This window comes from Vombatus ursinus, unplaced genomic scaffold, assembly GCF_900497805.2.
Source record: "Vombatus ursinus unplaced genomic scaffold, bare-nosed wombat genome assembly UNPS02014959.1, whole genome shotgun sequence".
In the NCBI taxonomy this organism is placed as follows: Eukaryota; Metazoa; Chordata; class Mammalia; order Diprotodontia; family Vombatidae; genus Vombatus; species Vombatus ursinus.
In genome coordinates, this window is record NW_020954737.1 from 2620572 (window position 1) to 2643451 (window position 22880).

Here is a 22880-nt window from a genome sequence, read left to right on the forward strand (position 1 = left end):
TAACACCTTACAGATCTCTGTCTCTTAGAAATACATATTGCTCCAGGTAGTCCCTTAAGCACCAGATCCCAGTAGATCAAACCCATCATAAAGTCTCAATCTTCCTTTATAGAATATCTCCTCCCATATACTAACATTCACTAGTGGAGCACCCTCTAACCACTAAACAATTTTTCTCCTTTGCTTCTCTCTTTTTCAATCCCTCTCTTGGCCTCCTAATCCATTCTCCTGTAGGCTCTCCCCTTTCTAAGAGACTACAAGAGTTATTTTCCTTCCATTAATTAGACTTTAACTTGATTTGGGTACACCTCATATTCTCATCCTTTCCCCTTTTTCATCCACCCTCCCATTCTCAATGTTAATCCCACAAAAAAACACTGATTCACTCGTAGGTCGGTTATTGTGAGATTCAGTCCATGACATTTCAGATCTGCTTCCTCACCATCACTTTTATCTGACCTTTTCTTCTGTCCTTGTCTACTTGTGTATGTTTGGAAAGAAATCTCTTAATGGTCTGTTATTATTTTATTATTGTTGTCCTGGGTTGCTATATTTGCTTACTCTTCTGGTATTTCTGGCAGCTGGGTAGCTTAAGAAGCAAATAATCTCTTCAGGTCGGTTTTCTTTCTAGGAATGTTTTAAATTTACTTTTTAACAGAATATCCATTGCTCTTTGGAACATATTACTTCACCTGCTACTACATTTTCTAGTGGATGCAAAATAGTCTTCTGTTAATCAAATTCCCTTTCTTTTATATTTTAAGGTTTTTCTTCTGGTTGTTTTCAGATTTTGTTATTTTCTCAAGAGAACCATTAGGTTAAACCACTACGTGAGCTGGAGTTTGAAGGCTAGGGCTTTTTTTTGGGGGGGGGGAAGGAGAAGGTGATTGGCACTTCCATTTTCCATGTTCAGAAGTTCTGAGTAGCTTTCTTATATTACTTCTTGCATTATGATGATTTAGAGTTTTTTTGACTTGTCATGTTCTTCTGGAAGACCTATAATACTTAAGTTGTCTCTAAGTATTCTGACTTAAAGGTCAATATATTTTGCTTGTGTTGAGATCAAGTTTTCTTTTAATGATACTGATTTTTATCTGTCTTCTTCCAGATTGTCTCACTTTTGTGTATTTGCACTCCCAATAGTTTTTCTTCTTTTTTTTTTTGGTACCACTTGCCACAGTAGACTCAAGTTTTTCTATTCCTCTATAAATTCTGCTTTGACAATTCTTATTTCTTTTTTAAAAACATTCAAGAACATTCTCTGGTACCTCTTCAGAATCCACAGGCCTTATCAGGTGTTGATTCATTTTCCTTTGTTTCATCATAGATGGATGAACTCTTTTACTTGATCCAGAGGTCACATTTCCTTCTGCTATTTATATCTTCCCTGTTGGTTTATCTGTTTATGTTCAAAGTTCTTGAATATATTACCTCCTGAGATTTTTGGTGACTATTCTTTTATTCTTTATTTTCCCCTCTTGCTCACTTTCTTACTCCCTCCCCTTTGATCTGGATGTCAAAATGCCTCTGCCTCTTTCTACACTAGCCTTGGTCTTGGCCCTAAGTAATTTCTATAAGGAAAGAATTAGCACTTGCTGAATGCTAGGCTCTCTTCCTCAAATTTAGTAGAGTGCCACACAGAGCCTCACGCACACATGACCTGCCTCCACCCTTTCTCTCTGTTCCTTGTTTCTTTGGCCCAGTGATACACAGCACAGCCAAGCTGCTATCACAGCATGAATAAGTTTCTGCCATTTGGAATCTGAATCTCCACAGCCCTGAGAGAAGGGGGGATAGAAGTAAAGGTGTAGAATTGTGTCCTGTTACAAGCACATTGAGCTTGTGCAACCATGGTGCCAGAAAAGAAAGAGTGGTAGAAAAGGAGTACTGACTGAACAACATTAGGATTTAGGGATTAGTGGCCTTCTCTGTTGTTCACTGAGTTTTTACTTTGGGTTTTTGGTGTTCTAGATCATGGAAATAGGTGAAATGGCTTTGTGTCTGGCAACATAATTTGTATTCTGGAGAACTATGAGAGGTCATGAGGATTGTAGAAAATGGTTAGTCCTCCATTTTGGTAGTTACAAGACCTCTATACTCCTGCTAGAAACAAGCTGGGAATGAGAGACTGAACTAAACAATGTGTAAATGGGGCAGCTAGGTGGCACAGTGGATACAGCACTGGCTCTGGAGTCTGGAGTACTCAAGTTCAAATCCAGCCTCAGACGTTTACTAGATATGTGACCCTGGGAAAGTCACTTAACTCCAAATGCCTCAAAACAAAAACAAAAAATTTGTAAGATGTAGTATCTCAGGTTTACACTGTTCACATCGAGATGAAATTGTACTGCCCCCTAAAATCTTTAAGTCATCCAGAACCAGTGAGTTGAATAGAGAGAACTGTTTGCCTAGGATTCCATGCATGCATAAGAAGTTTCATTTCTAAGAAGCATGCCAAAGTAGGACCCTGGGGACAGCAATGAGGCAGAGAGCAAAAATGCCTTGTGCCCATGTTGTATTTATGTTCTACTAGTGGTTTGCATATTATCAATAAAACCTGTAGCTCTTATCAACTTACTGTGAGGCTTTGTCTACGTTTCTTGAAATCCTCAAATGTATCATACTAAGGTAAATTCCAAATCTGGACATTTTAAGAAGGACAATTACAAATCAAAGTGTTTACAGAGAAGGGAATATAGTTTAAAAACAGACCATATGAGAAATGACTGAAGAAACTGAGGCTATTTAGTTACAGGACAAAAGACTAAGCTGTTTTCAAATATATGAGTATATAACTCAGAAGAGAAGTTAATTTCTCTCTTACTCCAGAAGGCATAGCTAGGACAAACATGCAGAAGTAACGGTGGGGCAAAATCTGGATCCTTATAAGGAAGAACTAACAACAACAGTATCTAGAAATGGAATTGGACTCATTAAGCAAGTTTTCCATTATGTCAATTATTTTAAAAGAGACTGAATGATTACCTACCAGAAATAGTATACATTATATAGAACAGATTCTTACAATGGATGGCAGGGTGAGGTAGGTGATCTCTGATGCTTCTTCTAACATTTAGATTTTATAATTCTTAAAAAGCAGAAGAGAAATAAACTACTTGGCCTTGGTAAGGATAACAATAGTTAAGCCATAACTAGTAACAGGTGAAAGTTAAGGCAGGGAAGTTGTAATCTGTACCTAGGTGTTGTATTTGTTTAAAAATCTCTCTATATGATCTTTCCATAAAATGAGAAACACTGCTTCAGAAATTTAGATACCAGCATTTAGTAATTTACTTTAAGCTAACTAGAGTTTATATAACACTTTAAATTTTTCAAAGCACTTTGCATACAAAATCTCATCTGACCTTCACAACAACCCTGTGAAGTAAGTATTACTAGTACCCCCCCATTTTATAGATGAAGAAGCTGAGGCTAACAGAGGTTAAGTTATTTGCCTGGGTCACAAAGCTAATGTCTGAGGTAGGATTCAGATTCAAGCTTGCCTGACTCCAAGTCTAACAATTTTTTTAAAAAAAATTTTTGGTGAAGCAATCAGGTTAAGTGACTTGCCCAGGGTCACACAGCTAGTTAGTATCAGAGTCCAGATTTGAACTCAGGTCCTTCTGACTCCAAGGCCAGAGCTCTATCCACCAACACGAATAATTATCCAAGCTGCTAAGAGAATAAATGTTGTCTGAAATTATATGCTATACTAGTTCAGCCTCTTTCTATTTATAACTGAGAAAAGGCTATCCACTGAACCTATAAATTCCTTGAAGATTTGTTTACCTGGGGTAAGCTACTGGAATTAAAAGTATAGTGTGCCTAAGAAGAAATATTAGCCTCTACAGGATGGGCCTTATTTTATATCAAATTTGTTCAATGATAGTAAACCTGAAAATGCGGTTAGTTATCTTTAAGAGAGGTTAGCTTCCATAGCATAAGAGAAATCAAATCAGTTAGGTGCAGCTTTAAAAAAGCACTAATAGGTAAGATTTTCAGCTAATTTTTTCTCCTTTCTAGTATGAGGTCCTAGCATGCTTAAACGTAATGGGTTATTTTTAATTTTTCCTTATAATTCCCTAGATGATTTTTTTTTAAAAAAAAATGCTCCTAGATGATCTTCTTTCCAAATATATATATGAAGGTAACCAATATATGAAGGTAAAATGAGCTTAAATGTTTGTAGGGGAACTTATAAGTAATATGTTATTGTACATGCAGTTGACATGGCTAAAGGATTGATTTACAAATTTGTGGGTTCAGAAACTTGGTTTTATCAGTTAACCAATGGGTTATCAAGGTGATAAGGCCCTAAGGAAATTACATAGATAGAATGGGAGAGATTCTGGATCTGTGATTTAATTTGTACACAAAACTTCCACATGAGAAAAAACCCTTGACCAATACAGGTCGTCACTTCCTCCATAACTTATACTCTTAAGAGATATGCCTAGAGCACTGAAAGGTTAAGTAACTTGCTCAGGATAAAACAGACATGTGTCAAAGGTGGGACTTGAACCCACGTCTTCCTGGTTCTAAGACTGACTATCTACTATACCATGCTGCTTATATGAAATGGTATTAATTTATAAGGATCACAGGATAGAAGGGACACCAGAAATCATCTTATCCTACCTTCTCATTTTAACATCAAAGAAAGCAAGGCCCATAGAAAAGTGACTGTCTACAACTATACAACTTGTTAGCAACACAGTGGTGATTAGAACACAGTCTAACTCCTAGGCCAATGCTCTTTCTACTAATTTGCAAAACAGAACTCCAATTTCTAATAAAATATAAATTTATCATTTATAAATTGCTGTAAAATTCACCAATTTAATAATGTCATCTTTTTCCAATTAAACTGCACTAAGTACACTAAATAATAGATCAAAAGGCTGCTTGGCAAAGAAATGTTTAGTGCAAAGTGAGCTGACCTTCGTATGTGATATTCTTATGAAACTAGGGCACCTAACTAATTGCCCTTCTCCAGTTTGCAGGGATAGTTCAACCTCAGCTATCCAGATTGATCATCTAGAATCAGAGTACCCTGACAAAGTCCTATTCTTCTACCTCTTCTTTATCTAGACTCTATAAGTATAATAATTATTACATCCTTTGTTCATTTCAACATTTTCATAATGCATTATAACCTCCAAAATGATCTACACTGACAATATTTTGTTAGTATTATCCTGATGACAAAAGATGACACACAAGTTCTTTTCAGGCTTTAAAGAGACCAAGCAGGAAATTACAAGAATTTCTGCAGGTATCTGGTTCCTATTACTAATTCAAAAAGGAAAGCTTGAGAAAGCTACCAAAGACCAGAAGAATATATCATACAACACTGACATACAAAATATTTTCTTTTCCTCATCTCTCATTATCTACATATGCAGAAAAGCTTGGATAAGAATGTAGACCATATAACCAAGTTCTAGATCTTTTTGTGGCCTCATAACAAATTCTAAATGTATACATTTAAAATGTACACTAAACTTTATATTGCAAATTTTTTTTAGAATTTCAGTAAGTCTTTCTGAATTACTTATTTTTACTAATTCTGAATGATATGTGATTCTATCTTAAATGTTCTTTAGTATGTTTTAGAGTAATTTTTTTCCTAACCTCAGGAATATATTTCAATTATTCACATAAGGAATCAATCTATGATTTGATTTGGAGAAAATTACAGTCGGTTTTTTGGGTGTGTAGTTTTTTTCTTAAAATGAGATAAACATAAAATTTCCAAAATATAATTACAATTTAAAATTCCACCAGTTTAATTTGCTTCATCTTTATGTCCAAATTACTTCTGGTTAAATGAAATCAATAATAATGCCAGCATTATTTTTAATTCTTCCTTGTAATTCCCTAGACAATTTAAAAAAAAATGCTCCTAAACAATCTTCTTTCCACAACCACCAACATATGAAGGTAAATAGAGCTTAAATGTTTGCAAGCACTTAATATTATATATCTTATGTTATTTGATTTTCACAACAAGCCTGAAGTAAGAACTATTTATATCTCCAATTTAGACATGAGAAACTGAAACTGAGAGAGGCTAAGTGACATGCCCAGGGTCACACAGCTATTAAATATCAAAGTCTTCAAACTCGAGTCTTCTAGACTCTAAGTTTGGCACTATCGAATATGCTTCCTTGGGGTAGGGTGAAGAAGCTGGGAAAAGGGGATGTTAATACATAACCTACATACAAAATACTACTCTAAGTTATATGACAAGTTTCCTTAAGTTAAAAGAAAGCTAACATTCATGACTTTTTTAAAATTAAAAATGTTTGCCTTTCACATCTCACTTACTGATGCCATCTCCATGTTATTGATTTGGGCCTCATGGAAGCCTCCATCTGACATTACTTCTTCTTCTGCTTCTTCTTCTGCTGTAGCGACATTTCTTCGCTTGAACAACTGAAAAAGAAGAGTCTTTTAAGAATAGCATTCTATGTACTGAGAAAAGTATCTAAAACGTTGATACGCTTTAACCCAAGGATCCCAAAGACAGACATATACCCCAAAGAAGTTAAACAACAAGCATTTATTAAGCATCTAATACAGGCCAGGTATACAGGTTAAAGGCAGAAAGAAAGCTCTCATATGCACTAAAATATTCATAGCAGCACTTTCTAAGGTAACAAAGAACTGGAAACAAAGTAAACACTCAATGCCTGGAGAATACTTAAATTATGACATAAGAATGTAAGAGGAAAATAATTATACTGTAAAAACTGAAGATTTCAGAGACGCACAGGAAGACAGTGAAAGAAAGAAAACAAGGGAAAAAATATACAAAATGTGTATAACAACGTAAAGAGAAAGGAAGAAGAAAAGTAAAGAAGGAGAGAAGGAAGAGAGGAAGGAAGGAAGAAAAAAGAAAGGAAGAAAAAATAGAAGGAAGGAAATAAAAGAATAGAGGGAGGTAAAGGGGAGGGAAATAGGAAAGAACACTAATTATAGTGACCAAACTTGACCCAGGAAGAGAACTGAGAAAATTTACCTTATTCTCTTCAACGCAGAGGCAGGGGACTTATGATTATGCAATATTGGGTATACTGTAAATATTGATTGGTATTCCTAAACTGCTTTTTTTTCCTCTTTAGTTTTTAATTTCTGTTACTAGGAATGGCTGAGTAGGGATGGGAAGGGATATATTTCGAAATGAAGGTAATGCAAAAATAAACTATTAAAAATAAGATGAGCTTTTTTTTTTAAAATGACATTCCAGAGAAACTCCTTATTTGACATGAGTCATTGAGAAAACTGGAAATGGAAAGCAGTTTGGCAGAAATTAGGTTTAGACCAACATCTTATACTGTATAGCAATATATATTCAAAACAGCTATGTAACCCGCAGATTAAAAAAAAATTAAAAGAAAATTAGATCAGGTACCTTTTATAAGCTAGAATTGGAGTGTGAATTCTTAGCCAAACAAAGGACAGAGCAATCACAAAAAGTAAAGATTACAAATTATGGAAATATTCAGTCTATGTTAGAGATATAGAAAGACAAGCACTCTAACAGACTTTTGGTGGAGCTTTGAATTAGTCTAACCATTCAGGAAAGCAATTTGAGATTATGCTTTACAAAGTTACTAAAGTGACCACATCCTTTTGACCTAAGGATTCCACTGCTAAAGATATACCCCAAGGAGACAAATGAAAAAAGGGGAGGAGGCTGTGCACACACACCAAAATAAGCATCACAATTTATAGTAGTAAAGAGTTGGGAAACAAAAGTTCATGCCCAGTGACTGGGGAATAATTTAACAACTGTGGTATGTGAATATAAGAGAATATTATTACTGTACTAAAAGAAATTGCAAATATAAAAATTACAGAGGAACTTGAGAAATCTTATGAAATGGTGCAAGAAATAAACAGAACCAGGAAAACATATTCACAGTGACCACAATGTAAATGCAAATAAATTAATGAATAAATGAAATAAAAATTGAACTGAAAAATCTAATTATAATTACACCAAGCTTGGCCCCAAAGAAGAGATGAAAAACGCACTTCACTACCTTTAATGGAAAAGCAGGAGACTGTGGACGTGGAAAAGAACACACAGACTACAGATAGAAGCAGTTTTTTTCCTCTTTATTTTTCTTGCTTTTAAAAAAAATGCAACACTTTTTTCCTTGTCCTTTTTGAATTTGGGGTATAGGCTATAGAGATATGTTTGGAAACAAAGGTAAGAAAACAAAACCAAAAACAACAACAACAACAACAAAAGATATCTCTCCAAAACTGACAATTCAAAAACTAAGATTTTACCATCTAAACAAAGGAGGCATTCCATGTGAGACAGAAAGGCTACTGTCTTTGTCGATGAGATTCTTCAATGAAGTGGTGTATCATAAAGGTGATAATTTTTGGTGACTACTGTTGTTTTTAAAACTAAAACTATTTGGCTTACTTGTTATCCTGTGTAGGGTAATGAAAAATTAAATAAGACACAACTTCCATTATATACACAGCACGACTTCATAATTGGTAACTGTGTTTTATCAGCAGGTTGCCCCTTAAAACACTGACACTTTCCTGATTGTGTCAGAAGCAGCAGCATAACCTTTGTGATACTTAATTACCACAGGTTATGATAAGGCACTGATCTGGTCTTGTGACTCATTTATGACAGCAAGATAGCAATTGTTTCAAACTGCTAACAATGTGGATGTAGAAAAACAACTTAACATTTAAAAAATGCCAATTATAAAACATTAAAAGTTCTTCCTGAAAAAGATAATTCTAACAATGGTGTTGGAACACAGTGGATAGAGATGAATAAGAAAATTTAAGAGGTAGCTAATATTCATGATTTCAAAAAGTATAAAGAAAATGATTTTAAAATAATGGATGTGTACTAATTAGTCCTAAATGACACATACTATACTTACTAATAAGTTTTCTTTTTTTAAAGCAGGAAGATATCCTGTGATCCCAAGAAAACTAGGCAATGTGCTCAACTGAAGCACAGCATGATGACCATTTAAAACTTCAAGAAAGTTTTGGGGCAGCTAGGTGGCGCAGTAGGTAGAGCTCTGGTCTCGGATTCAGGGGGACCAGAATTCAAATTCGGCCTCAAACACATGACCCTTACTAACTGTGTGACCAGGGTAAGTCACTTAACTCCAATGCCTAGTCAAAAAGCAAACAACAACAACAACAACAAACTTCAAAAAAGTTTAGAACAAGATTTCGTGAGATGACACTAAAAGCACTCTACAATCATGTCACCTAAGAACTTTCCAATTCATTTTCAAAGACAGTGAAGTACTGGTCAATGAGTGTGCAGGAATAATTGAGTGGTGAGCAAAGCACATTAAAGTAATGCTTTTCCTTGCCAAGAAAAACTGCTCTTCACATATAAGTCATCCCATTCCATCCCATCTTCTCCAGTGGTTTGCCTCCCATCCCTCATCAATCCCACTTTATTAACCTTTAATCTCTCCCTCTTTACTGGCTGCTTCCCTAATGCTTACAATCATGCCTGTCTCCACCATCATCAAAAAACTCTCACTTCATCCATCCATTCCTGCTATCACTCCTTCTTTTCTTGGCTGAAGTACTTAAGAAGGCCATCTTACAACTGGGGACTCTACTTCTTTTCCTCTGTCTCTCTTCAGTATAGCTTCTGAGTCCATCATTCAACTGAACTTGATGTTTCTAGTTACAAATGATCTCTTAATTGTCAAATCTAAAGGCCTTTTCCTCAATGCTCATCCTCCTTAACCTCTCTGCAGTCTCAGACATTGTTGATCACCCTCTCTTCCGGATACTCTCTTCACTCTAGATTTTCATGACACTGCTTTCTCCTGTTTTTCCCTCCTACCTAGCTGAATGTTCCTTTAACATCCTGGTCATGCATATTAATAATAGGTATTCTCCAAGGCTGTGTCCCTGGTCCACTTCTCTTCTCACTCTATACTATCTCATTTGGTGATCTCATCATTTTCCATTATCATCTCACTGTAGCTAATTCCCAAATCTACACACACACACACACACACACACACACACACACACACACAGAACCTCTCTCTTGAACTCTAGGACTGCATCACCAATTGCCTCCTAGACATCTCAAAATGGATATTCTATAGATATCAAACTCAACATATCTAAAATGGAACTCATTATCCTTCCCCCTGAAACTTTCCCATCTTCTAAATTTCCTATTACTATTGAAGAAGTACCAATTTCCTACTCGTATCCCATCTTACCAGACACCTTCGGTATCATCCTTGACTCCTCTTCTCACACTTATTCCACATATTAATTTGTTGCTGAGTCTCGTCATTTCTACCTTCATAATACTGCTCACATACATGCACTTCTCTCAAGTCACACGACTCCCACCCTGATGTGGGCACTTAACACTTCAAGCCTGCAACAGATTTCTGGTTGGTCTCTCTGCCTTAAGTCTCTTCCTACATCATCCACTCAGGTGCCAAAGTAATCCTTCTAAAACACAGTTCTGCCCATGTTATCCCCTCTCTCATTAACTCCAGGGGCTTCCTGCTACCTTCAGGATCAAATATAAAAACATGTCTGACTTTTAAAGCCCTTCCAAATCTGGTCCCTTCTTTTATTTCCAGTCTTCTTATACTTTACTCTCTGCATACTCTATGATTCAGGAACACTATCTTTGCTGCTCCTCACACACAACACTCCCATCTCCCTTCCTTGGCACTGACTGTGTCCTATGTTTGGAATGTTTCCTTCCTCATATCTGCTTTTCGGCTTCCTTCAAGATTCATCTTAAATTCCATCTTCTGCAAGAGGCCCTTCCCACTCCAATCCCACCCCACACTGGTGCCTTCCCATGTATGTACATAGTTTGTCTGTATAACTCCCCCATTAGAATTTCAGCCCCTTGAAGGCAGGTATTTTTGCCTTTCTATATATCCCTGGGGCTTATCACAGTGCCTGATACGTGGCAGGTTCTTAATAAATGCCTGACTAAATGATTGAGTGACATGTATAGTACCTCCCAAACTGCATGGGGGCATTTACATTATATACACAGCCCTAACTGAACAGGAGGCTAGAGATTAGAGTGGTTCTGAGCTCCAGGAAGCTATGCTGATTAGATGGCAACACTAAGTGTGGCAAAGCCCTGGGAACAGTAGACTATTAGGTTGCCTAAGGAGGGATAAATTAGCCTATGTAGGAAATGAAATAGATCAATACTCTTGAGTCAATGAGTAGTGGGATTACGACCTTGAATAGCTACTGTACTCCAGTCTGGGCAAGGTAGTGATATGTAGTCTTTTTGTTTTGCTGTTTCAAGAGGCAATGTGGCACAGTGGAAACAAATCACTGATTCTAAAACAAAAGGACCTGGGTTCAAATACCACACTGATATTTATTAGCTATGTGACAAACTCTCAGAGCTTCAGTTTCCTCATCTGGAAACGAGTGGATTGGGCTAGATGGTCTCTAAGAACCTTAATCTTATGAACTCTCTTCTGGAAAAAAAAAGTATTCATAATATACAGGTAGGAAGCCACTTTTTTCTTAACCATAAACCGTATTTTCAAACGTTTTTCACCACATTCCTCTACTTCCACCTTTACAGTAAAGGTACTGATTATTAAAGGTATATAATGACTTAGTTTGGAGGATCTTCACAATTTTTCTACTTCTTCAACCTTGGCAACAGATTTTATTGCTTAAACTGTCATTACCTTCACAGTGGACCAAGCATGCCATAAAATGATGTCTTTAATGTTTTTTGACTGATCAAAAACAACTGATCTCCTCCTTTTCCAACTCCAAGGGCAGCCTATGAGGCATCCTTCCATTTAACTAGAACCTCTTTGTCCTTCTGGTTTCATTTGTATCAAGAATTAGAGCTATCCAAAAGTAGAATGGATAAATGGGAAGGAGTGAATTCCCATGTCTATAAAAAGTAAATGCTGAATCCCTTTGTCAGGTATGTTGTAAAGGGAATTCTTCTTCAAAAAGGAAACCAACTAGTTGGCCACTGAGGTCCCTTCTAACGCTGAAATTTTATGATTCTCAACAATGTCAATACTGATATGTTCAGTTCCTCCAGGGACCCACTGGTTCACATAATAATTAACACTTATAAAGCACTTCAAGGTTTTCAAAGCTGTGTGTAGTCAGGAATACTAAAATTCAAATCCTATCTCAGATACCTAATAGTTTTATGACCCCGGGCAAGGCACTTAACCTTTCTCAGCTACAGATTTTTCCTCAGTACCCCCTTCACAGGATTACTGTGAAGATCAAACAAGACTTTTATTTCTATGTGTATATATGTATACCTACATATTTTATTCATATAGTTACACATAAATTATATGTAAACAAAAATTTATATATACTTATCTATATACCAATATAGTGTTTATATATAAATAAAAGTATATTTTATAATATATTCATATGTACTTACATATTACTCATATGTAAATAAAATCTGAATGTGTACATAATACATGCATACACAGAAATCTCACTTCATCTTGACAAGAATACTATGAAGTGGGTGCTGAGAAAAGTTAAGTGACTTGTCCAAGGACATAAAATAATAATGCTTTAGACAGATGATAGTTGGATAGATAAATAGCAATCTATACATATATGTGTGCATGCATACACACATTCTCTCTCATACTACCCTCAGCACAACAGTATATGTATGTATATATTTGTATGCAGATTTTCTATGTAATCAATATTATATAAATATCACATATGGGTATGTATTTTGTGTGTGTGTGTATAAACACAAATACATACATATATATAAATTTTATCTTCACAATAACCTGGAAATAGGTGTTATTTAATATCTCCATTTTTACAAATGAAAAATCTGTGGTTAAGTGACTTGTCCAGAGTCATAAAACTAATAAGTATCTGAAGCTGGATTTGAATTTAGGTCTTCCTGATTGTAAATCCAGCAATCTATCTACTATATACCACTTAGAAGCCTCATGTAAGATCCCATAAGGATCTCACATTTAGAGTACCAATAGTTAAATAATATTTATAGACTGTCTAAAAACTGATTCTGAGTATCCTCTGCCATTTTCACTGCAGACATTCAGAGGGGAAGAAGATGCTCAAAACTGACTACTTTGTATTTTAGCCAAGCCATGAAAACTCAGGAAATAATAAATCATCACCTAGCAGTTATCCTAGTGGTGATTCTCCATATTTACCTAAGCTGGCTCTTGAATAAGCAGACTCAGGTTGTTGCTAGGACTGTCCTCAAAACTGTTTCAGCTCAGTACAATTCACTATAGTTAGTGTTTCATTGGCAAAGCTTTCTAGAATCCAAGTTCACTTCTATTCTCAAAAGTTGACATGAACAAAACAGTTGATAAGAATGGGAAACTATAGAGGTATCTATAAACATTTGCTCACTGCAGGAGATATATAGGAAAGACAGAATTGCTGTGAATTAAACAAGCCTATTTTTTTGTATTATAGTTTATTATCTACTTTTCAACAATGCTATGTTGTCTTCAAAGACTGACATAAGCATCAGTTAGTTTACAAAAAGAGACCATGTTCAATCTTTAATGCTTTGAGGGCAAAAGACATTGACAGTGATTATTCCATATTCAATGTTACTAATATTGCATGCTTTGATAATAAGCAAAACAATGCATAAGTTAGAATCATTTGCTTAAATTTTACTTTAGTCTGAGAGTCCTTCCTTTTCAGTGACATTTTGCTAAATGGTTGATCACTGAAAGAAACTCTGCTAACTCTGAAACATCCTCTCTCATAATACTCTCAACACAAAAAAAATAATGGTTGAGTTGACAGAAGACAGTGATATTTTCAGAGAGATGATGAAGCAACTAGAAGGATCACGGAATTAAGATAAGTTCCAAAATAAACATGTATTGTGCCATGATGCTCACCACTTTGTTATGAGACTGTACAATAACAGTATGCTACTCTATCTCAGACATATTAGATAGCCTAAACAATGTAATAAGCTGTGTCTGTAAAGATAACACAAACAAAATAACTAAATTTCAAATAGAATTCTAGCATCAATAAGGAAGAATACACCATGCTATTGGTAGTTTCAATAGTCAAGTCACACCTCACAAATCACTGGTGTTAACCATTCAAAAAAGAATTGTTTAGGCAGCTTTCTAGTATAAAGCATGCTATTTCATTATATATCCCAGGAATGCAATAAATGTTGACACCCAAGGAATTATAGCATCAAAAATGCATCTGCAATGATACAGCATTCTATAATGTAGTGTAGACAATGCACTGCATAAAACTAGCAGTGACCAAGTAAATAGCCAGAGGAATCTAAGGCTCCACTTTCCTAGGACTATCTCCCATTATACACCTCTTGATACACTTGACTCAAGTGACTTGAGGATCAAATTGCACCCAGTTGTAGTTAGAGCTGACTGTTGAAATGCTCTAGCAATCTGGTGGATGTGGCAAAGCTATGATTCTACCTTCCTCATTCTAAGTAGGCCTTCTGTATTAGAAATGCTCTCTCCCTTTGCTGTTGGTTCAAGATGCGTGGCCTCATCATTCCACTGGCAACATGATAGCCATCATAGTAGGACCTCTGTCTGAAAACCCTATGTAAACCCAGTCCCCCAGTGTCTCTAGGCCTTCAAACAATAACCATATCCACTACTTGTCTGAGCTACTACCCAACATGCTGCCACTAGGACAGTAGGGAGGCAACAGAAACCATATGCAACTCTATCCCTGACTGCACCTGTCCACACTCTCCAATGCTGTGCTTTGCTTTAAAAAAAAAAAACAAAAAACATTCTGACCCATCTTAGAGTTGTGTGCCATTCATTTGAAATCAGTCCTAACTTTGCATGACAACAAGCAGATATACTGAATTCCAATCAACTTCTATGAAAGGATTTATGCACTGAGAAATCTTTATGCCTGAATGTGTATACATCAAGTCACATTTATGTGCAGTAATCTATAGGTGATTTGCATGAAGATGTGGGTGGTACAAAAAAAAATGGTCAAGAGAAAGGTAGTTGTCTTATGAAAGTCATAACTGATAGAAAAGTACTCTGTTTCCCAGAAAGGCAGTATAAGCATATATACTTATTATTATCCATCTCTGTGAAAAAAAAGTCAAATGAATGGGGGAAAAGCAACTGGGCAACTAAGTATTTGATCATAAAGTTTTTTTTGGTATACAGTACTCAACCTTTCCAATTGTTTACAATGTTGCAATATAATATTAATGGACATAAACTTGAAAAAAAGTTTCTTCTTTACAGAGAATCTAGTAAGTATGGTTGACACATACAGATTTTTTAAAAAGCTGGTTACACTGTACACATTAAAAGCAATATTGTAAGGATGACCAACTGTGAAAGATTTTATTACTCTGATAAAGACAGTGATCCAAGGCAATTCCAAAGGACCCATGATGAAAAATGCTACCCACCTCCGGAGAGAGAACTGATAAACTCTGAATGAAGATTGAAGTATACTTTTTAAAAATTATTCTTCTTGTTTTATTTTTTTGTACATGTTTTCTTTTGTAACATGCTAACATGGAAATATTTTGCATGACTTCACATGTATAATTGATACCAAATCGCTTGCCTTCTCAAGGAGGGAGGGAGAGAATTTGGAACTCACAATTTAAAAAAAAATGACTGCTGAAATTTTTTTTTACATGTAATTGGGAAATATTTAATGAAATAAAATATATATTTTTAAAAATATGTTATACCATTATAATCATAAGTAAATCGTGACTAGTCTTTCCTTCCTCAGATGCCACTATCCTTCTTGGAACCCTTCTAGGTCTGCCCATCACCGGCCTGGGTAGCATCAATCTGTCTCCTTCAGCCTTCATACCTTTACTTTTAGAGAGAAACTTAGAATTCTCTCCCAAAAGTATACATCAGCTGTTCTAAAAAGAAACTTAGAACAAGTAGAAAGATTTGAGAAGCACTGTTCTAATGCGCACTTTGGGGTGTGGATGGAGTCAGATGGACCTGCAATTCAATGATGTAGGGAGCTCACAATGTGGAAACTGCCACCATAGATAGTTTGGCTTGAAAGTACATAAAACAAGTATCTAAAACCATGAACAAAACTATAAATTGACTTTGTTTTCTTTCAGGTTTATCCTGGAATATTAAACAAACTATGACAAATTACCAAAGATAAAATATTTACCTGCTCTTCTCTTTTTTGTTTGCGTAACTGAAGTCCTTCTTCTTCCCTCCTCCGGCGCATCTCATCAGGATTCAGGGACTTGTTCTTGTAACTCTTTAGGCGGAAGTTCTCTTTTCCTGAGGTGGTCATGATTTCTGCAATATTATATTGAGAGAGTGAGTCCAGTGGAGAGGTTTCCCTGGGAAAGAATGCTTTGTAATCTATCTTCTATACTGTACTGTGATCCTTCTGTGCCAAAAACTGAGTCTAGGACTATGGTTTATTTTATCCTTAAAGGTTGTTTCCAACAAAAGGACAGGCAAACTAAATTTCCAAGTTTTCTTGGAAATCAGTTTCAAGGGGTTCTGAGCTTTCTAAAATGAGTACAGCTTGGCAGAAATAATTGTACTACATTTCCTCAAATGCCCTACTCTTACTCTCTTTTACTGAATCCCTTAAAGCAGTTTTCTTAAACCCTTTCCAGTAAAGGTAAAAACAGGTAACCTCCAACTCTTAGACTTCATTCATCATTAGTTATCTGATATCAAAATATATTTATTTAGTATACTTAAGCTAATATCAGTATACACTTTCAACACTAGAACTGATTATCAACAGACTAATAAGTTATACGGCTAAGAAAAGGCTTTTAGGTTTGTTCAGGTTCTAGCCCAAACAAAAGGTTAAAAAGACAAAAAAGAAACTAGAACCTTGGGAATGAGGCAGAAGACACTAAAAGTTAGATGAATGGAACATGAAACAAAAGCGCCGAAGGGAGTCCAAAGTAAAGACAGTCTGAACTGACAAGAATTGAGGACCAAAAGAAACCAGCACCCTCCTTCAACTAAGGCACTTAATGGAATAGTTGGGTTGTAGAACTAGAAAAAAAATAGACTTCTTGGGAAGGCAAGGAGGAAAAAAAATTATCTGGACAAGGTACAGGCTGCAAAAAACCACTATTACAATAAGTGCACTTCTGCATATACTTCTTTGCACTTGTAATATTCTATCTGTATGTAACATGTAACTTGATAAATCCTACACCCACAATTTTGATTCACTAAAGAAAATTGTCTAAAATTACCTTGCTACTGACAGACTATGAAGAATACTGAAGATAAAGAGACACCAGCATTCTGATAACAGCTTTGAATACAGTGAGCCTTTCTTGGTTACACCCTCAAGCATTTTAAGAAAAAACAAAACAAAACCCTAATCCTCAGAACTTAATCAATTTTCCAAGATTTATTTTCTAGTGACTCAGTGTTTGTTCTACAGAATTACTGTATTTAGATAGAAATTATATTCTAGTAAGTTAAATAAATAAGTGAAGTGTCTATCTGGGAAGGGTCTGACAGGAAAAAAAAGACAAAGCTTTCCTCATGATTTCAATAACTAAACCTAAGTGTAATGAAGATTGTGAATAACTATGATGGAGTCATACATTGAAAATAAATCAAGTTAAGATATCAGATTTTTGGGATTTCCTGATGTGGGCAGCATTTAGGGTCTGAGGCACTCCAAAGCAGCAGTAATAGAAGTTCAAAATTCAAAATTACAGGTCAAATGGGACTATTTAGAAGGCAGCAGAGTTGTATGAAGTATTAAGGAAATATATTCATGAGAGGAAATTCACAAAACAGTGCAGAAATGTGGTGGAAAATATAGATACTGTGGTTGTAATATACTGGAACCCATAGTAGAAAGGAAAAAAGTGGATATTTCTTTCCAAGACACAGATTACACACACACACACAGACACACACAAAAGATATGATAGGGTATTCAAACTAACCAGACATTGGCTAGATCTTTTTCTCTTTCAAAAGCAGAGCAGATAAATTCTTGGCTTGTCTTAATAACTCTTACTATCTATCTAACTTTGGCCAAGTTATTTAATCTGTGAGACGCAGCTTCCTAAACTGTAAATGAGGAGTTTAACTAGAAAATTACTGAGGTAACTTTCTATATCTATGATCCTATGATCATTTTATTCCCCTGTACCCTCTCCCCAAAAGTAAGTCATATAGGGAAAGTACTATTCTGGAACTGATTCTGACTAATTATGAGAAACTGATGGTTGGCCATCTCTGGGAGGGAGGGAGGGAAGAAAAAAATAGCAAGTTGTATATAATAGAGTTGCAGTTTCATGTACAATCATCTTTTTTTCTTATTATACTATGTTATGTAAATATTTGTTTTAGTCCATAAATTTAAAAAAAAAAGGAAAATAAATTGATGGTTGAAATTAAACTGTGGGGATCTTGAAAGGAAATTTTAAGAGCCTGTAGTAAATAAGAAGGTGAATCTCTACTGAATAGAGCTTGGCAGAAGTTGAGTTGCATGACATTTCCTCAGGTTCCCTATTCTCTTCCTCTGAATCTCTTAAAGAAATTTTCTTTAAAACCCTTTCCAATAAGTGTATGGTTACTTCTAGCTTCTAGATTTAACTCAGCTTTGGTTAACTGATATTAAAATATTTATTTAGTATAGTTAAGTTAATTATCTGCACACACACACACACACACACACACACACACACACACACGCACAATACCCTAACTGATTATCAACAGATTATTAAGTGATCTCAACTAAGAAAGAAAAAGCCTTTAGGTCCTAGCCCAAACAAAAGGTTAAAAAAAAGCCACCTACAACCACTCTGACAGCTCATCATGGTACAGAAATGACTGATTTCTCAAAGCCTATGTCTACAGAGTTTGTTCCGATAGGTGACATACCAACCAGAAAGGCTTCAAGGAAATTAATGATGACAAACCGTATGTCCATTGTTAAGAATAAGCTTTGCTAAATTCAAAGAGGTAGAATACCACTAGATTGGCTTCAGTCTTATAATTTTTGTTTGGCCACATTTAGTCTCTAAGTACTGAAATAAGGAAGGAAAGGTTGAACAAAATCTGACATACATCCTAGATGTGGGGAAAAAAAAATTCCAAAGAGCTCAGGAAAAGGATAGGTCCTCTAACTACCATAGCCTAATATTCTACTAGGGAAGTCAGCCCAGGAGGGATGGAATCTCTTAAGAACCAAACTGTAATGATTTAAACTAACCCACTGATGAAAAAAAAAAGTTCTAACAAGAACAATGAGAGCATATAGAGTATCCGCTGATCAAAAGAAAAAAAATCGCTGACCTACTTTAAGAATAGCATTGGGATAAAAGATCAAAGGATATGAAAAGGCAATTTTTAAAGGAAAAAATCTAAGCTATCAATAGTCATATGAAAAAATGTTCCAAACCATTATTAGAGAAATTAAAGCAATTCTGAGGTTCTACCTTACATTCAATCAGACTGGGCTTATATGTACAAAAATAGAGTAACTCTTTTTGTAGTAGCAAAGAACAGTGTCCATCAACTGAGGGATGGTAAAACAAATTATGTTTTATTAATGTAATGGGATATTGCAAGGTAATAAAACCAATAAGATGGAAAATTAGATATTTTTCTCCAATCTTTACTCTGAAATATGTGTGGGAGATAGAACAATTACAGCTTTATGAATTCACAGTGGAGAACACTAATTCAGCACCCTCCCTTTCTCAGCAACCTTCAGGTTGAAGGTAGGGCATACAGTCTGACTCACAGGCTTGTGTTCTGGGACCCACTCAATGACTTTCCTCTTGCTGAAGTTTCTGCTGGCACAGTCAACTCCTTTCCTTCCCCTTAGCATTCAGCAGTAACAAAAGAATTCAATTCTGCCTAGTCAAATGTGGAGATAGTTGAGGTATAGGTGGTGAGGGTCCTTGTTCTGCCTGGAGTGGTACTCAGGTTAGGTAACTCTAAGGTGGCAGATCTGTCAGTATAGAACCATACCATCTTCCCCCAAGCCTGAAAAAGGGGATAGGCATGGAACTAGTCCATCTAAATAACTAAAATATAGAGAAAATTGTGTTGGTGGGGAGGGGAAAGTATTTAGCAAGTACATAATACATAGCAGGGGGATAACGGATCTGAAGGAAAACTGGAATCCAGCTGGGTCAGTCCCATCCACCTAGAAGCTACTTGGGTCAGGGACTGAAGTCAGTGAAAAGGAAATTATTCAACATAGGCGGAGGCCAAAAAAAGTTTTGAGGTCCAGTAGGGGCTGGGGTGAGGGGGCAACCCAACATCAAGTGAAGAGTCAGAAAATGAGTCATAAGGAATATGGAAGGGGGGGCATAGAATAAAAACACCAATGATCTCAGGAGGAAAAAAATTCAGCTGAAAACCTAGAACACATGCAAATATATCAGCAAGGAAGGTGCTTGACTTTAGGGAAGGAATGATTTTAAATAAACACTATAAGCTATAACACCTGATAAATTTCAGAACCCTGTGGATTGCCAAGAGAGTGTGGAACCACAGTAGGATGTTCCAGAATGATTTGAGAAAGAAAATCAGACTCTTGAGAGAAAAAGATAGGAATAAATGGCAGCTTATGGCCTGGATAGCAAAAACAATTAGTATAATAGAAAAACTCAAAATACTGTAGTAGGTCTCTCAAAAACTCAGTAACACACGATCTCTATACAAACACAAAGCAAAACACCTAATCTCATAGTCAGGATGCCTAGAAACCTTTCAAGGATAATAGGCCTGCCAGAAGACCATGAAAAGCCAAAAAAACTGATCAAAATGCAAGAAACAGTACAAGAAAACTTCCCAGAACCACTGAATAAAGAAAACAAAACACCAATCAAAAGAATCTACAGATTATACCAGGGGGAAAAAAACAAAACCTTGTTTCAAACTCCAAGACACATATATTTGATGATTGCAATGACAACACATTCAGCAAGTGACTAGACAACCTTCAAAAATGAAGGAATAACACAAAACCACTTTACACTGACCAGAAACCATAGAAAGGAATGGAATAATATATTTAAAGCAAAGGTACTCAAGATGTAAATCTGAGCCTAATCATTATTACAAAAAAAAAAGATGGCATTTGAAGCATTCCTGCAAAAAAAAAACAAAAAACCTGGACAGTGGCAGATCATTCAACTGCAAATATCTTCCCCACCCCAAAAAAAAGAAACCACACACACAGAGAGCAAATAAATGCAACTACCAGAGAAAACGTAATGAAAGAATTATCCTATCTCTAGGGACTATTAAAAGGGGGGGGGGAGAGAAGAAAACACCTAGATAAAGATACCTATTGATTAAAAGAAAAAAAAAGAATAAACAAGGACCCTTAAGAGATCTGTTTCTGAAAGAACAGAAGGATGAGGAAGAAAGAGTAACTTAAGGAAATAGGAAAAGTGATACTACATGCCTAAAACACTAGCGAATAAAACCCAGGCAACCACTGTCTACAGAGAAATCAGTATTTTGTGGGACTAAAATGAAGAACATTAAGGTACATAAAAGCAGAAACAAGTTGGAAGATAAAGGGAATGTGTGATCTATCCTAATCAAGTGGTCTCTTGGCAAGGAAAGGAGTTACAGAAGAATGGGTTAAGTGGCAAAGGGAGGAACTGAAAAGAAAGGAAAAGAATGAGAGATCTTCACTCATTCAGTTAAGGGGATTCCTACTGAAGAACATTTCCATGGAAAGAAAGGTATAGTTTGTAATGGGGGAGGGGGGAAACCTATAATGGTTTAATTTGCAGGGAGCTGGTGCACAAGGAGGCCACTTCCTCTGAAAGAGTTTTGTACCTTTATGGATAACAACCTACCTGAGAAGTAAAACTAGAGCTACTGGAGGGTGGGGTGGGGGCAGTGAACAACACAAGCATCCCAAAAAGTAGACTGGCATGGACCTAGAAAGAAGGCTGCATCACCAATGGGAGAGGATAGCAGGAATAAGCATTTATATAATTGTATTATCCCCATTTTATAGTTGAGGAAACAAAGGCAAACAGCGGTTAAGTGACTTGCCCAGGGTCACACAGCTAGTAAGTATCTGAGGCTGGATTTGAACTCAGGTCTTCCTGAGTCTAGAACCAGCATTTTATCCACTGTGCTACCATCTGATTCTGAAAAGGGGAAAAGAAAATAATCATGGGAAGGGCAGGGGGCAGAACTGGACCACAAGGCTTGGGACATACAGAGACTTCAACTATGGAGCCATCTTTCTATCCTTATTACCTCTCTCACGAATTGACACTTCTAAGAGTGAAGCACAGCAGAAAACGCTAGGGGTGAGGGGGGCAGGGTGGAAAAGTAACATCTAGAAAGCAGTAATACAGAAATTGGTCAAAAGAAGGAACTTAGACTTGGTCCTTTAGAAGTCTTGATTCCATAAGGAACAAAAGAAGAGGCTAAGAAGGAATAAATAAACATAAAGTCCATAAAGCAATGTATAAAAGTTTAGAATAGACAAAGAGAAAAGCTCAAAGAAAAGAACAAGTTAAAGAAATCCTCCTTAGGAAAAGTACAGAAAATGAAAAAAAAATGTTTAAAAAAAAAGGAAGGTAGAAGGTAGGAAGAAGGGCAGATTTTTAATTAATCATTTAACTGAGAGGGGAGAAAATAAAGGGCTAGAAAAAGGAGAATTAAAACAACTGATTCTAAGAAGGAAGATATAAATTAAGTAAAGCTACCAAACTAGAGTGAGCACTGACAAACAGAAGAGTGATGCTGAGGGTGAGGGGAAGAAAGCCTGTAAGAATAGGATTACCTAGGGGCAGCCAGGTGTTGCAGTGGATAGAGCACCGGCCCTGGAGTCAGGAG

General features: G+C 36.0%; 1 protein-coding gene across 1 annotated transcript in view; it reads right to left on the minus strand.

Annotated features, from left to right (window-relative positions):
- KPNA1 (karyopherin subunit alpha 1) overlaps positions 1 to 22880 on the minus strand; it is an 80331-nt gene that overhangs the window by 37184 nt on the left and 20267 nt on the right. The window contains exons 2-3 of the mRNA XM_027845137.1: positions 16219 to 16352; positions 6331 to 6438 (exon numbers count right to left, since the gene is read on the minus strand). Of these exons, the coding sequence (XP_027700938.1) occupies positions 6331 to 6438; positions 16219 to 16347 (237 nt within the window). The 5' untranslated portion in view covers positions 16348 to 16352. The remainder of the gene's footprint in view (positions 1 to 6330; positions 6439 to 16218; positions 16353 to 22880) is intronic.